The sequence below is a fragment of the Mobula birostris genome, chromosome 2, assembly GCF_030028105.1.
Source record: "Mobula birostris isolate sMobBir1 chromosome 2, sMobBir1.hap1, whole genome shotgun sequence".
NCBI lineage: Eukaryota > Metazoa > Chordata > Chondrichthyes > Myliobatiformes > Myliobatidae > Mobula > Mobula birostris.
Window position 1 is genome coordinate 10,829,045 of NC_092371.1, and position 16,604 is coordinate 10,845,648.

Here is a 16,604-nt window from a genome sequence, read left to right on the forward strand (position 1 = left end):
TCTCTCTCTCTCTCTCTCTCTCTCTATATATATATATATATATATACACACACACACACACACAGCGCTGTCACATTGTGGGGTCCCTGTTACAGAAAAAACTGGTTGAGTAATCTCTTAACAAACTTGCATTCAATGTCAGCAAGACCAAGGAATTGATTGTGGACTTGAAAGGTCCTCACTAAGGGATCATAAATGGAAAAGGCGAGCAGTTTCAAGTTCTCGGGAGTCAACATCTCTCAAGATCTACCCTGGGTCCAACATATTGATACAGTTACAAAGAAGGCATGGCAGCGGCTATATTTGATTAGAAGTCTGGAGATTTGATACATCACCAAAAACACTCACAAATTTCTACAGATGTACTGTGGAGAGCATTCTGAATGGCTGCATCAACGTCTGGTACGAAGAGGCCAATGCACAGGATCAGAAGAAGTTGCAGTGTGTTGTAAACTCAGCCAGCTCTATCCACGGCCACTGGCCTCCCCAGCATCGAGGACATCCCCCATCACCCAGGGCATGCCCTCTTCTCATTGCTACCATCCGGGAGGAGGTACAGAAGCCTGAAGCACACTGCGTTTCAGGAGCAGCTTCTAACCCTGTGCCGTCTGAGTTTTGAATGGACAGTGAACCTCACTAATTTTGCTTTTTGTTTTAATTATTTAATTTAATTTTTATATATACTTCTTATTGTAATTTAGTTTATTATGACAAATCCCACGACCTTTACCAGTGATACTGATCCTGAATCGGATTCCGATTCTCCAAAGCAGATGGGCAGGACATGGAAATCTGATCATTTTTGTTCAGTTTATTTACAAAATAAAAACTTTTAAACAAGTGACAGAACAGAGATTAAACATTTACAACTACGAAAAAAAATTGCAATACAGACTCTCCTCTGGAGAGTAAGAGTTATGTCCACGTTCAATTCAGTTTAATTTTGTTACAGTAGAGTCTTTGGGGTCCTGCAATATTAACAGCATCACTGTATAACACAGATACATAATATTCAGGAAGGAAATAGCATAATGAACAGGGAATTTATTATCCTTGAGGAGGGAAGGGCCTATTGGGCCAAGAGGACCCCAACCCTATCCCACAGACGGCTGGTCCCTGTAATAAGAGTCACCCAACAGTGGCTTCCCTGCTCCAGTGTGAGGGGGCTCTCCCTTCCCTAATTTCCACTGCGATGGATACTCCCTGATTCCAAACACTTCACCCTTTCCCCGTCACCTTGAATCTGCACTTGGAGCAGCGTGGTGAAAGGGTGGGGCGGGAGTGGGGAAACGGGGGAGGAGAGGGGGAGAGTAGTCGGGGGTGGGGGTGCGGAGAGGCAGGGAGGGAATAGGGAGGAAGGGAAGCACTGTGGACGGGAGGGGTGAGCACTGGGGATGGCATCGGCAAGATGGGCAGGAAGGAGGGGGAGCACCCCGGTCTCCTGGTAACAGAGAGCTGCCACATAGTGCAGGAACTGGGACGGGGAGAAACCCAGGATCACTGACCTCAGGGGGGAGGGAGCGAGGGGCCACCCTGAGATCACTGGGGGTGGGAGGAAGAGGGGGAGGAATAGGAGGGGGCGATGAGTTGCTTGATTACTGACCCCGGAGGAGGAAGAGCAGTGCGTCCGGGGTGCCACTGACCTTGGAAGGGTTCCCAACCTCAGAGGGGGGAAGTACGACCAGGAACCCCAGGGTCATTGACATTGGAAGGATTGGGGCAGGGGGAACCCCGGGACGCCAACCTCAGAGGATTTAAAACAAAGTTTTTATTTAATATAAACCTCAAACCCAAGATTGAGGCCAGCTCAGGTGTAAATCCGAAATTCATTTCCAACCCCGCTATTCTGAACCCAAACCCAATGTTTCATTTTGTATGTTTTTTTTGTTTTTACGAGAACGTGCTCCCAATCCAAGAAGTGGATTGATGACAATATGACGTGAAGTCAGCAGCAGACGGACTAACCATGGCCCAGGCAATGAACCGGAGAGGCAGAGCATAGACTAACCTGACCCAGTTGGCTCTATCAGTACAGTACCCCCAACATCCTGCTCCCTGCATCATGTTCCACGCCCAGCCCAAGCTGGCATTGACTCCATACCAACCCTAGTCACTGCTGGGCAGTGGACTCGCATTCATCAAGGTTCGAATTAAACCTTGCAACATTTCACATCTCAGCTGCAGAAGACTTAGCGTCAGTCAAGTTAGAACCAATGCAAGAGGGTTAGGAACCTGCCGCTGTGACCCAAGAACCATCTTGTCGCCACCTTGCTGGCTTTGTTTGAGGCTCTCTCTCTCTCTCTCTCTCTCTGACACACAGAATACTGCATCTTGAAACACTGGCCCTTTTGTATCAAACAGAAGCCTGCTTTGGGGGCTCAGTAATACTGCCAGCGTGTGGGTGAAATATGCTGGGATCTGTGACCATAAACATTCCTGGTAACACACTACTGGGAGGGAGGGGGAGGAGACACGGAGTTGGGGGAATGCCCGAAGACGAATCACCCTATCTCAGGAAGAGAATTTGGACCATCCTTTCCACTACAGAGCCCAGCACCAAGCCACCTCCGGAATCTCAGCAGACCTGCACGTAAAGCGGGTAAGAGGGAGGGTCGAAGAGATTCAGGCCAGTGTCCCCTTCCGCCTGCCCTGAGAAATGAGCCAGTTCCCAGTGGGAGAGCAGCAGAACAGCCTCTCCTGATCCCAGAAAGGATCCCTGTGGCCAAATAGGTTCTTCCTACCACACACACTACAAGAGGTTGAGTGTCGGACACTCAGACCAGGGTGTAACATTGGAGGGAAGGGGGAGGGGGGATTGATTACCACCCTTCCTCCCGGTCTTCATGCACCTAGTTCTGGGCTGACGGGCCAGTGGTGGCTGGAGAACGTCACCCTAGGAAGCCAACCAGATGTGTAAAGTGCCTCGGGAGAGCTCCAGCCCTTCCGGCTGACCCATTCACTGCACCCTACCCAAATCTCGGCAAATTCCAACTGGGCTTGGAATTTTCCTTCCTGCAGAATCGAGAGTTAATTTCTCCAACAGAGAGGGAGGGGGAGGTCTGAACAGAATGTGTGGAGAGCCATTCGTTTAGTGCAACCGTGGAGACGCAGGCCGATCCCACACAGGATTCACAGTGTGGCTTGCCCTTCCCTCTGTCAGCCCAGGAGACACCGCTCCGAGTTATACCCTGCCCTCTTGATTCTTTTAATATATATATATAATTTACAATATTATTGATTGAGTTGTGCAGAGGGGTGGGGGAGTCAGGTTGCAAAGTGCTCCACGAAGAGTCCTTCAATACGCCCAGGGGTCTCGCCGCCCGCTTTCCCTACCCGCCGAGCTGCCGGACAGCTGCTCTGAGGTCTGCTGATGGCCTGTGGTGACTTCCCCATTCAGACTCTTGCGGCACACCGGACAAGTGTCGTGCTGGAAGAGAGGACGGCAGCCAAATTAAATACGACAATATGACAAATATGGCAGTGGAGCAAGCATCAGAGAATGAGCTGGAGGATAAACGTGTGGCTGAGGGATTGGAGCAGGGGGCAGGGATTCAGATTTCTGGATCATTGGGACCTCTTCTGGGGCAGGTGTGACTTGTACAAAAAGCACTGGAATCCCAGGGGGACCAATATCCTGGTGGGGAGGTTTGCAAAGGCTACTGGGGAGAGTTTAAACTAGAACTGCTGGGGGATGGGAACCAAACTGAAGTGATGGAAGTTGACTCACAAATAGAGAAAGTTTGGAGACGGTGCGAAAGGGAGGATAGGCAGGTGACAGAGAAGGGACACACTCAGACTGATGGTTTGAGATGTGTCTATTTTAATGCAAGGAGTATTATGAATCAAGCGGATGAGCTTAGAACATGGACCAGCACTTGGAGCTATGATGTTGTGGCCATTACAGAGGCTTGGATGGTGCAGGGGCAGGAATGGCTCCTTCAAATGCAAGGCTTTAGAAGTTTCAGAAAGAACAGGGAGGGAGGTAAAGAGGTGGGGGAGTGGCACTGCTATTCAGAGATAGTGTCACAGCTGCAGAAGAGGAGGTCATGGAGGGGTTGTCTACAGAGTCTCTGTGGGTGGAAGTTAGGAACAGGAAGGGGTCAATAACTCTTCTGGGTGTTTTTTACAGACCACCCAAAGGTAACAGGGACATCGAGGAGCAGACAGGGAGACAGATTCTGGAAAGGAGTAATAATAACAGGGTTGTTGTGGTGGGAGATTTTAACTTCCCAAATATTGATTGGCATCTCCCTAGAGTGAGGGGTGGAGTTTGTTAGGTGTGTTCAGGAAGGTTTCTTGACACAATATGTAGATAAGCCTACAAGAGGAGAGGCTGCACTTGACCTGGTATCGGGAAATGAACCTGGTCAGGTGTCAGATCTCTCAATGGGAGGGCATTTTGGAGATAGTGATCACAATTCTATCTCCTTTACCATAGCACTGGAGAGGGATAGAAACAGACAAGTTAGGAAACGTTTAATTGGAGTAAGGGGAAATATGAGGCTATCAGGCAGGAACTTGGAAGCATAAATTGGAAACAGATGTTCTCAGGGAAATGTACGGCAGAAAGGTTCAAAAAACTAGGACCTAGTAGAGATCTAGAAGGTTAAAAGGCTAGTAGGAAGGAGCTTAAGAATGAAATTAGGAGAGCCAGAAGGGGCCATGGGCCATTGGCGGACAGGATTAAGGAAAACCCCAAGGCATTCTACAAGTATGTGAACAGCAAGAGGATAAGACGTTAGAGAATAGGACCAATCAAGTGTGACAGTGGAAAACTGTGTATGGAACCGGAGGATACTTTGCTTCAGTATTCACTACGGAAAAGGATCTTGGCAATTGTAGGGATGACCTGCATTGGACTGAAAAGCTTGAGAATGTAGGTATTAAGAAAGAGGATGTGCTGGAGCTTTTGGAAAGCATCAAGTTGGATAAGTCACCGGGACCGGGCCGGATGTACCCCAGGCTACTGTGGGAAGTGAGGGAGGAGATTGCTGAGCCTCTGACGATGATCTTTGCATCATCAATGGGGACAAAGAGAGGTTCCGGAGGATTGAAGGGTTGCAGATGTTGTTCCATTGTTCAAGAAAGGGAGTAGAGATAGCCCAGCAAATTATAGACCAGTGAGTCATAGAAACATAGAAAATAGGTGCAGGAGTAGGCCATTCGGCCCTTCGAGCCTGCACCGCCATTTATTATGATCATGGCTAATCATCCAACTCAGAACCCCGCCCCAGCCTTCCCTCCATACCCCCTGATCCCCGTAGCCACAAGGGCCATATCTAACTCCCTCTTAAATATAGCCAATGAACTGGCCTCAACTGTTTCCTGTGGCAGAGAATTCCACAGATTCACCACTCTCTGTGTGAAGAAGTTTTTCCTAATCTCGGTCCTAAAAGGCTTCCCCTCTATCCTCAAACTGTGGCCCCTCGTTCTGGACTTCCCCAACATCGGGAACAATCTTCCTGCATCTAGCCTGTCCAATCCCTTTAGGATCTTATACGTTTCAATCAGATCCCCCCTCAATCTTCTAAATTCCAACGAGTACAAGCCCAGTTCATCCAGTCTTTCTTCATATGAAAGTCCTGCCATCCCAGGAATCAATCTGGTGAACCTTCTTTGTACTCCCTCTTTGGCAAGGATGTCTTTCCTCAGATTAGGGGACCAAAACTGCACACAATACTCCAGGTGTGGTCTCACCAAGGCCTTGTACAACTGCAGTAGTACCTCCCTGCTCCTGTACTCGAATCCTCTCGCTATAAATGCCAGCATACCATTCACCTTTTTCACCGCCTGCTGTACCTGCATGCCCACTTTCAATGACTGGTGTATAATGACACCCAGGTCTCGTTGCACCTCCCCTTTTCCTAATCGGCCACCATTCAGATAATAATCTGTTTTCCTATTTTTGCCACCAAAGTGGATAACTTCACATTTATCCACATTAAATTGCATCTGCCATGAATTTGCCCACTCACCCAATCTATCCAAGTCACCCTGCATCCTCCTCACAGCTAACACTGCCACCCAGCTTCGTGTCATCCGCAAACTTGGAGATGCTGCATTTAATTCCCTCATCCAAGTCATTAATATATATCGTAAACAACTGGGGTCCCAGCACTGAGCCTTGCGGTACCCCACTAGTCACCGCCTGCCATTCTGAAAAGGTCCCGTTTATTCCTACTCTTTGCTTCCTGTCTGCCTAACCAACTCTCCACCCACACCAATACCTTACTCCCAATACCGTGTGCTTTAAGTTTGCACACTAATCTCCTGTGTGGGAACTTGTCAAAAGCCTTCTGAAAATCCAAATATACCGCATCCACTGGTTCTCCCCTATCCACTCTACTAGTTACATCCTCAAAAAATTCTATGAGATTCGTCAGACATGATTTTCCTTTCACAAATCCATGCTGACTTTGTCCGATCATTTCACCGCTTTCCAAATGTGCTGTTATCACATCCTTGATAACTGACTCCAGCAGTTTCCCCACCACCAACGTTAGGCTAACCGGTCTATAATTCCCCAGTTTCTCTCTCCCTCCTTTTTTAAAAAGTGGAGTTACATTAGCCACCCTCCAATCCTCAGGAACTAGTCCAGAATCTAACGAGTTTTGAAAAATTATCACTAATGCATCCACTATTTCTTGGGCTACTTCCTTAAGCACCCTGGGATGCAGACCATCTGGCCCTGGGGATTTATCTGCCTTCAATCCCTTCAATTTACCTGACACCACTTCCCTACTAACATGTATTTCGCTCAGTTCCTCCATCTCACTGGACCCTCTGTCCCCTACTATTTCTGGAAGATTATTTATGTCCTCCTTAGTGAAGACAGAACCAAAGTAATTATTCAGTTGGTCTGCCATGTCCTTGCTCCCCATAATCAATTCACCTGTTTCTGTCTGCAGGGGACCTACATTTGTCTTTACCAGTCTTTTCCTTTTTACATATCTATAAAAGCTTTTACAGTCCGTTTTTATGTTTTCTGCCAGTTTTCTCTCATAATCTTTTTCCCCCTTCCTAATTAAGCCCTTTGTTCCCCTCTGCTGAACTCTGAATTTCTCCCAGTCCTCAGGTGAGCCACTTTCTCTGGCTAATTTGTATGCTTCTTCTTTGGAATTGATACTATCCCTAATTTCTCTTGTCAGCCATGGGTGCACTACCTTCCTTGATTTATTCTTTTGCCAAACTGGGATGAACAATTGTTGTAGTTCATCCATGCGATCTTTAAATGCTTGCCATTGCATATCCACCGTCAATCCTTTAAGTGTCATTTGCCAGTCTATCTTAGCTAATTCACGTCTCATACCTTCAAAGTTACCCCTCTTTAACTTCAGAACCTTTGTTTCTGAATTAACTATGTCACTCTCCATCTTAATGAAGAATTCCACCATATTATGGTCACTCTTACCCAAGGGGCCTCTCACGACAAGATTGCTAATTAACCCTTCCTCATTGCTCAAAACCCAGTCTAGAATAGCCTGCTCTCTAGTTGGTTCCTCGACATGTTGGTTCAAAAAACCATCCCGCATACATTCCAAGAAATCCTCTTCCTCAGCACCTTTACCAATTTGGTTCACCCAATCTACATGTAGATTGAAGTCACCCATTATAACTGCTGTTCCTTTATTGCACACATTTCTAATTTCCTGTTTAATACCATCTCCGACCTCACTACTACTGTTAGGTGGCCTGTACACAACTCCCACCAGCGTCTTCTGCCCCTTAGTTTTACGCAGCTCTACCCATATCGATTCCACATCTTCCCGGCTTATGTCCTTCCTTTCTATTGCGTTAATCTCTTCTTTAACCAGCAACGCCACCCCACCTCCCCTTCCTTCATGTCTATCCCTCCTGAATATTGAATATCCCTGAACGTTGAGCTCCCATCCCTGGTCACCCTGGAGCCATGTCTCTGTGATCCCAACTATATCATAATCATTAATAACAATCTGCACTTTCAATTCATCCACCTTATTACGAATGCTCCTTGCATTGACACACAAAGCCTTCAGGCGCTCTTTTACAACTCTCTTAGCTCTTATACAATTATGCTGAAAAGTGGCCCTTTTTAATGTTTGCCCTGGATTTGTCAGCCTGCCACTTTTACTTTTCTCCATAGTACTTTTTGTTTCTACCCTCACTTTACACCCCTCTGTCTCTCTGCACTGGTTCCCATCCCCCTGTAGTGAACTAACCTCCTCACGCCTAGCCTCTTTAATTTGATTCCCACCCCCCAACCATTCTAGTTTAAAGTCACCTCAGTAGCCCTCGCTAATCTCCCTGCCAGGATATTGGTCCCCCTAGGATTCAAGTGCAACCCGTCCTTTTTGTACAGGTCACGCCTGCGCCAAAAGATGATCCAAAAACTTGAGTCTTACTTCAGTGGTTGGTAAGTTGTTGGAGAAGATCCTGAGAGGCAGGATTTATGAACATTTGGAGAGGCGTAATATGATTAGGAATAGTCAACATGGTTGTGTCAAGGGCAGGTCGTGCCTTATGAGCCTGATTAAATTTTTTGAGGATATGACTAAACACATTGATAAAGATAGAGCCGTGTAGTATATATGGATTTCAGCAAGGCATTTGATAAGGTACCCCATGCCAGGCTTATTGAGAAAGTAAGGAGGCATGGGATCCAAGGGGACCTTGCTTTATGGATCCAGAATTGGCTTGCCCACAGAAGGCAAAGAGTGGTTGTAGACGGGTAATATTCTGCATGGCAGTCAGTGACCAGTGGTGTGCCTCAGGGATCTGTTCCGGGACCCCTACTCTTTGTGATTTTTATAAATGACCTGGATCAGGAAGTGGAGGGATGGGTTAGTATTTCTATTTAACTATTTATTACTATTTCCTATTACTAATCTATTACTATTTATTATTTCTATGACTATTACTATTTGTTATTTATGGTGCAACTGTAACAAAAACCAATTTCCCCTGGGATCAATAAAGTATGACTCTGACTATGACTAAATTTGCTGATGACACAAAGGCTGGAGGTATTGTGGATAATGTGGAGGGCTGTTAGAGGTTACAGTGGGACATTGATAGGATGCAAAACTGGGCTGAGAAGTGGCAGATGGAGTTCAACCCAGACAAGTGTGAGGTGGGTCATTTTGGTAGGTCAAATATGTTGATGGAATATAGTATTAATGGGAAGACTCTTGGCAGTATGGAGGATCAGAGGGATCTTGGGGTCCGAGTTCATAGGACACTCAAAGTTGCTACGCAGGTTGGCTCTGTGGTTAAGAAGGCATACGGTGCATTGGCCTTCATCAACCGTGGAATTGAGTTTAAGAACCGAAAAGTAATGTTGCAGCTATATAGGACCCTGGTCAGATACCACTTGGAGTACTGTGCTCAATTCTGGTTGCCTCACTACAGGAAGGACGTGGAAAACTGTAGAAAAGGTGCAGAAGAGATTTACAAGAATGTTGCCTGGATTGGAGAGCATACCTTATGAGAATAGGCTGAGTGAACTTGGCCTTTTCTCCTTGGAGCAACGGAGAAGGAGAGGTGACTTGATAGAGGTGTACAAGATAATGTGAGGCATTGATCGTGCGGATAGTCAGAGGATTTTTTCCCCCCAGGGCTGAAATGGCTAACACAATAGGGCACAGTTTTAAGGTGCTTGGGAGTAGGTACAGAGGAGGTATCAGGGGTAAGTTTTTTACGCAGAGAGTGGTGAGTTTGTGGAATGGGCTGCTGGCAACGGTGGTGGAGGCCGGAAACGATACAGTCTTTTAAGAGACTCCTGGATGGATACATGGAGCTTAGAAAAATAGAGGCTATGGGTAAGCCTAGGCAGTTCTGTGGTAAGGACATGTTCGGCACAGCTTTGTGGGCCGAAGGGCCTGTATTGTGCTGTAGGCTTTCTATGTTTCTAAGTTTCTAAACAGCGGTTGGGTTGGGTGGGTGGGGGTCCAGCAGTAGAGCAGCAAACAGCAGGGGGTGGGGTGGGAGGAAGAGAGGCAAGTGGTGAACAGCAAGTGGGGGGCAGGGGTTAGAATTGTATTGCAATGTGGGCAGGGTGCAGGTGAGGCCACAGTTGCAACACAATATTCTGAGGGAGAATGCTCACCCCCGCCCCAGGGAGTGTTTGGCATCAGAAATGCACTGCCTGACAGGGGTGGTGGAGGGAGTGACTCCCACAGTATTGAAAAAAATGCTCTCCTTCCTTGAGGAGATGGTTCACAGGTTGAATCCTGAGATGAGGGATTGAGGTTAAGTCACCTGCGACTATACTCACTGGAATTCAGGAGATTGAGAAGGGATCTGAGAGAAACATAAAATTATGGAAAGGATAGATCAATTCTAAACTGTTCGCATCATTGTCCGGTATGGAGAGGCCATTACAGAGAATTGGAAAAAAGCTGCAGAGGATTGTAAACCCAGCCAGTTCCATCATGGGCACTAGCCTGCCCAACAGCCAGGACATCTCCAATCTCTTCAAAAAAGTGGCATCCATCATTATGGGCCCCCATGACCCAGGACACGCTCCCTGCTCATCGCTACCATCAGGAGCCAGAAGACACACACTCAATGTTTCAGGAACAGCATCTCCTCCTCTGCCATCAGATTTTTGAATGGACATTGTACATTTCACTATTTTTTCCTCTCTTTTTGAAATATTTATTACAATTTAGTTTGTTTTGTGTATTGCAATGTACTGCTGCCAGAAAGACGAAAGCTGACCCTGACTGTGCTGAGCTATAGGACGAGCCTGCCGCACTGCTCCCTGAGCACTCTGTGCTGGAGGTACGGGGTGGTATCACTCACCATCTCTAGCCAGGGGACGATGCAATCGTTGTGGAAGAGGTGGTGGCAGGGCAGCTGTCGGACCTGTTCCTCCAGGAGGTAATCCTCTTTGCAAACCGGACACTCGAGGGCGGAATCTGCAGGGGTACAACATTACCGACACCACAATCCCTCACACCCTCATCAGCAACTCAGCCCTCCAAACGCTCATCATTCCTACCCCTCCCTCACACCCCTCCTCCTACCCCTTCCCCACATCCCTTCTCCCTCATTCCTACCCCTCCTCCCTCATTCCTCTTTCCTCTCCTCCTACATCCCTATCCCTCCCTCACACCCCTCCTCCTACCACTTCCCCACACCCCCTTCTCCCTAATTCCTTCCTCTCACTCCCTCACATCCTCCTCCCTCATTCCTACCCCTTCTTCACATCTCCTTCTCCTGCATTCCTACTGCTCCCACTCCCACACACCTCCTCCCTCATTACTATCTCTCCCTTCCTCCTACTCCCTCATCCCTACCCCTCCCACTCCCTCACTGCCCTCCTCTCTCATTCCTACTCCTCCTGCTCCCTCACACACCTCCTCTCTCATTCTTACCCCTTTCTCTCCCACACACCCACTCCTCCTCATTCCTACCCCTCCCTCATACCCCCTGCCCTGTCATCACACCCCTCGACCTCCTTCGCCACCCTCCTCTTCTTCTTCCCCTTCCACCTCATTCTCCCCCTCGACCCACGTTCCCGCTACCCTCACCTCTCTGCCCACTCCAGCGCCCTCCTCCATTCCCCACCTCCCCCCACCCACCCAAACCTCCCTTCTCCAGTGGCGGGTGGGACTGGGGTCAGTAATGCTGACCCTCAGCCCCATGTCCACTCGACCCTTGGCCGCCGGAGGCACTGCACCCACATCGGCCTGCTTACCGATCTGTTCCTGGGACACGGTGACAACGGGGAGTGCGGCGATCCTGTCCCGGTCAGCGGGAGGAGGTCCCGTGTTCTCCAGCTGGCCCAGGAGCTGTGCGACATACACACGGCAGAGCGTTGGGGTAGTTCCAGACAGACAGGGAACTCACAGCCATTTCACCAACAACCATCCTGCCCCCATCATTCTGCTCTTCCCTCCCCTTCAACCTTTCCTCTCTGTCCTCCCCCCCCCAACTTTGACCTTCCCACCCCAGCATCGCCCCCCACTCCAACCCTTGCCAGGGCCAATGCCTCCCCAACTCTGTAGCCTCCTTTTCTCCTTCCTTCGCTCACTCATCCCCCCACCCACCCATCCGCTGCTCACCTCTCCCCCCCCCCCACCCCCGAGGCGCCACGGTGCTACTGCCGCACGGGGTGTGGGAGCTCAGAGTTCAATGCCACATCTCCAGTCTGCTCCCACAATCCCCGGGTGGGTAATTACATGTTGTAAATGGTCAGGGTCAGGGTTCAGCGGGGGTTGCTAAATAAACACACTCCTCCCTCACCCCCTTTCTGAGACGTGCTCCACCCTACTGAGGGTCAGGGTTAACAAGAGGTCGGAGGTGGGGAGGAAGGGAACAATGAGAGGTGAGGAGGGATGTTTGCAGGGAGACCCAGCCCTGCTGACCCGTTCCGTGGCCAAGCCAATGGCAGCTCCTCACCTGTGTGATCACGGCGTCGAGCCCACTCTGTCCCCAAGCATAATCGGCAGGATTCGAGTGCAGCAGCCTGTCCCTCAGAAGAGAGAGAGAGCATTGATAACTCGTCACTGCTGGCATCACCGCCACTCACTCCTACGTCACCCCCCTACCACCCCACCCGACTCTTCCATCAGCGGCAAATAGTCCCTCCAGAACCTCAGCCCCACGCCTACCCACTCCCTCCTTTGCGTTCTCCTTCCTCCATCTTTCTCATTCTGGGATAGAGAGCAGTTCAGACACAGAGTGAAACTCCCTCCACACTGTCCCATCACACACAGTCCCGGGGTCAGACACAGGGTGAAGCTCCCTCCACACTGTCCCATCACACAGTCCCGGGGTCAGACACAGAGTGAAGCTCCCTCCACACTGTCCCATCACACACAGTCCCGGGGTCAGACACAGAGTGAAGCTCCCTCTACACCGTCCCATCACACACTCCCGGGGTCAGACACAGAGTGAAGCTCCCTCCACACTGTCCCATCACACACAGTCCCGGGGTCAGACACAGAGTGAAACTCCCTCTACACTGTCCCATCACACACTCCCGGGGTCAGACACAGAGTGAAGCTCCCTCTACACTGTCCCATCACACACTCCCGGGGTCAGACACAGAGTGAAACTCCCTCTACACCATCCCATCACACTCTCCCGGGGTCAGACACAGAGTGAAGCTCCCTCTACACCGTCCCATCACACTCTCCCGGGGTCAGACACAGAGTGAAGCTCCCTCTACACTGTCCCATCACACACTCCCGGGGTCAGACACAGAGTGAAACTCCCTCCACACTGTCCCATCACACACTCCCGGGGTCAGACACAGAGTGAAGCTCCCTCTACACCGTCCCATCACACACTCCCGGGGTCAGACACAGAGTGAAACTCCCTCTACACTGTCCCATCACACACTCCCGGGGTCAGACACAGAGTGAAGCTCCCTCCACACCGTCCCATCACACACTCCCGGGGTCAGACACAGAGTGAAGCTCCCTCTACACCGTCCCATCACACACTCCTGGGGTCAGACACAGAGTGAAACTCCCTCCACACCGTCCCATCACACACTCCCGGGGTCAGACACAGAGTGAAGCTCCCTCTACACCGTCCCATCACACACTCCTGGGGTCAGACACAGAGTGAAACTCCCTCTACACTGTCCCATCACACAGTCCCGGGGTCAGACACAGAGTGAAGCTCCCTCTACACCGTCCCATCACACACTCCCGGGGTCAGACACAGAGTGAAGCTCCCTCCACACTGTCCCATCACACACTCCCGGGGTCAGACACAGAGTGAAACTCCCTCCACACCGTCCCATCACACTCTCCCGGGGTCAGACACAGAGTGAAACTCCCTCTACACTGTCCCATCACACACTCCCGGGGTCAGACACAGAGTGAAGCTCCCTCCACACTGTCCCATCACACACTCCCGGGGTCAGACACAGTGAAACTCCCTCTACACCGTCCCATCACACACTCCCGGGGTCAGACACAGAGTGAAACTCCCTCTACACTGTCCCATCACACACTCCCGGGGTCAGACACAGAGTGAAGCTCCCTCCACACTGTCCCATCACACACTCCCAGGGTCAGACACAGAGTGAAGCTCCCTCTACACCATCCCATCACACACTCCCGGGGTCAGACACAGAGCGAAGCTCCCTCTACACCGTCCCATCACACACTCCCGGGGTCAGACACAGAGTGAAGCTCCCTCTACATTGTCCCATCACACACTCCCGGGGTCAGACACAGAGTGAAACTCCCTCTACATTGTCCCATCACACACTCCCGGAGTCAGACACACAGTGAAGCTCCCTCTACACCGTCCCATCACACACTCCCAGTGTCAGACATAGAGTGAAGCTCCCTCTACACCGTCCCATCACACACTCCCGGGGTCAGACACAGAGTGAAACTCCCTCCACACTGTCCCATCACACACTCCCGGGGTCAGACACAGAGTGAAACTCCCTCTACACTGTCCCATCACACACTCCCGGGGTCAGACACAGGGTGAAACTCCCTCTACACTGTCACATCACACACTCCCGGGGTCAGACACAGAGTGAAGCTCCGGACTCTTAGTAGGCCAGTGGCAGGTGGACTCCCTGCCGGAGGAGATGAGAGCTTTTGAGTGGAGCACCAGACGTCTTCTCTATCTGGGAGTCTACCTGAGTCCTTCTGGGGAGACCTGGCTGGCGAACTGGCAGGACCTGGAGACAAAGGTCATGGCCCGGCTAGGGCGCTGGTCAGGCCTTCTCAGGGTGCTTTCCTATCGAGGCAGGGTGGTGGTCATAAACCAGCTGGTGGCCTCCATGTTGTGGTACCGGATGGTCACCTTGGCCCCCCCTGCCCCTTTTGTCGCAAGAATGCAGAGGAAGCTAGTGGACTTCTTCTGGGGAAACAGGAAGCACTGGGTCTCTGCAGCAGTTCTGAGTCTCCCAGAAGGAGAGGGCGGACAGTCGCTGGTGTGTGTACGCACACGACTGGCGGCTCTCCGCCTCAGGACGCTGCAGAGATTCCTGTACGCCGAGCACCCTCCCAGGTGGCACGTGTTGGCGACTTTCTTCCTCCGGAGGGGCTGCTGTCTTGCCGAAGATATGCAGCTACCACCGGCGGGCGTCAGCCGTGCTGCTTTGCAGAGGCTGCCCGGCTTCTATCAGGACCTACTGAGAGTCTGGAACATGGTTGCCTCAGGCCGGGAATCCCCTCCTCTGGCAGAGGGCGGGGTCCTGGCCGACCCTTGCCCTGTCTCAACGGATGTCAGTGCGGCTCAGGTGTGTGGAACGACTCGGGCTGAGCTGCTCGTCGGGCCCAGGCCCCGCAGCCTTACCCGAGAGACGAATCCACACAACTTGAGCCGTCTTTCATCAACACCCACAATCCCATTCAGGGATGCAGGCAGGAGGTACCTTTATGGGCTGCTGCTCCACACCCTCCACTTCCTAGCATTTGTCCACCGTCCCGACACGCCATGGCGGTCGGTCTTTCCACCTGGAGGTGAGGGGGGTCCCCAGTGGAAGTCCCTCTACAAGGGAGTCCTTCCCATGCACCTTGGGGATCTCGGCTGGAGGGTGCTGCATAAAGCGGTGCCCTGCAATAAGTTCTTTAGTTTGTACACGGATCTCCCAGCCGCGTGTCACTTCTGCGGGCTGGAGGAGACCGTGTACCATATGTACGTGGAGTGTGTGAGGATGCAGCCCCTTTTCGCGTATTTGCGTGGGCTGCTTCTCGCCTTCTGGTTGCATTTCAGTCCCACCCTATTCATATATGGTCATCCAGTAAGGAGGGGGGCACAGAGGGATGAGGATGTCCTTGTCAACTTGCTCCTGGGGCTGGCGAAAATTGCCATCCGTGGCTCCTGGAAAAGGGTGGCAGGAGGTTCTCCCCGGGCGGACTGCCTGGCTATGTTTAGGGGGTATGTTCGAGCCCGGGTGAACATTGAAAAGGAATACGCACAGTCCACGGCGACCGTCGAGATGTTCCGGGACCGTTGGGCTCCGCGGGGTGTAAATGCCATCATTGACGAGGATGGCAATATATTGGTTTAACATGTATTGTCTGTTTGTAGTGTAGTAAATGTGTTATTCACTGGGTTTGTAAATATTGTATGGCACCGACATTTGTAATAAAGAATTTTGTATTAATAAAAAAAAAAAAAAAAAAAAAAGTGTCAGACATAGAGTGAAGCTCCCTCTACACTGTCCCATCACACACTCCCGGGGTCAGACACAGGGTGAAACTCCCCCTACACTGTCCCATCACACACTCCCGGAGTCAGACACAGAGTGAAACTCCCTCCACACTGTCCCATCACACACTCCTGGGGTCAGACATAGAGTGAAGCTCCCTCTACACCGTCCTATCACACACTCCCGGGGTCAGACACAGAGTGAAGCTCCCTGTACACTGTCCTATCACACACTCCCGGGGTCAGACACAGAGTGAAACTCCCTGTACACTGTCCTATCACACACTCCCGGGGTCAGACACAGAGTGAAGTTCCCTCTACACCGTCCCATCACACACTCCCGCGGTCAGACACAGAGTGAAGCTCCCTCTACACTGTCCCATCACACACTCCCGGGGTCAGACACAGAGTGAAGTTCCCTCTACACCGTCCCATCACACACTCCCGCGGTCAGACACAGAGTGAAACTCCCTCTACACTGTCCCATC

At 50.8% G+C, this 16,604-nt stretch overlaps 1 protein-coding gene across 2 annotated transcripts in view; it reads right to left on the reverse strand.

The window, feature by feature from the left end:
* Nucleotides 1-791: 791 nt before the first annotated feature.
* Nucleotides 792-16,604, reverse strand: part of rnf115a (ring finger protein 115a) — a 30,635-nt gene continuing 14,822 nt past the window's right edge. The window contains exons 6-9 of one of the 2 annotated variants that reach the window (XM_072282966.1): nucleotides 12,385-12,451; nucleotides 11,681-11,774; nucleotides 10,783-10,898; nucleotides 792-3,427 (exon numbers count right to left, since the gene is read on the reverse strand). In XM_072282966.1, coding sequence (XP_072139067.1) covers nucleotides 3,296-3,427; nucleotides 10,783-10,898; nucleotides 11,681-11,774; nucleotides 12,385-12,451 — 409 coding nt within the window. In that variant the 3' untranslated portion in view covers nucleotides 792-3,295. Of the gene's footprint in view, nucleotides 3,428-10,782; nucleotides 10,899-11,680; nucleotides 11,775-12,384; nucleotides 12,458-16,604 lie in introns of both variants that reach the window. The other variant, XM_072282968.1, reaches the window with a different exon arrangement.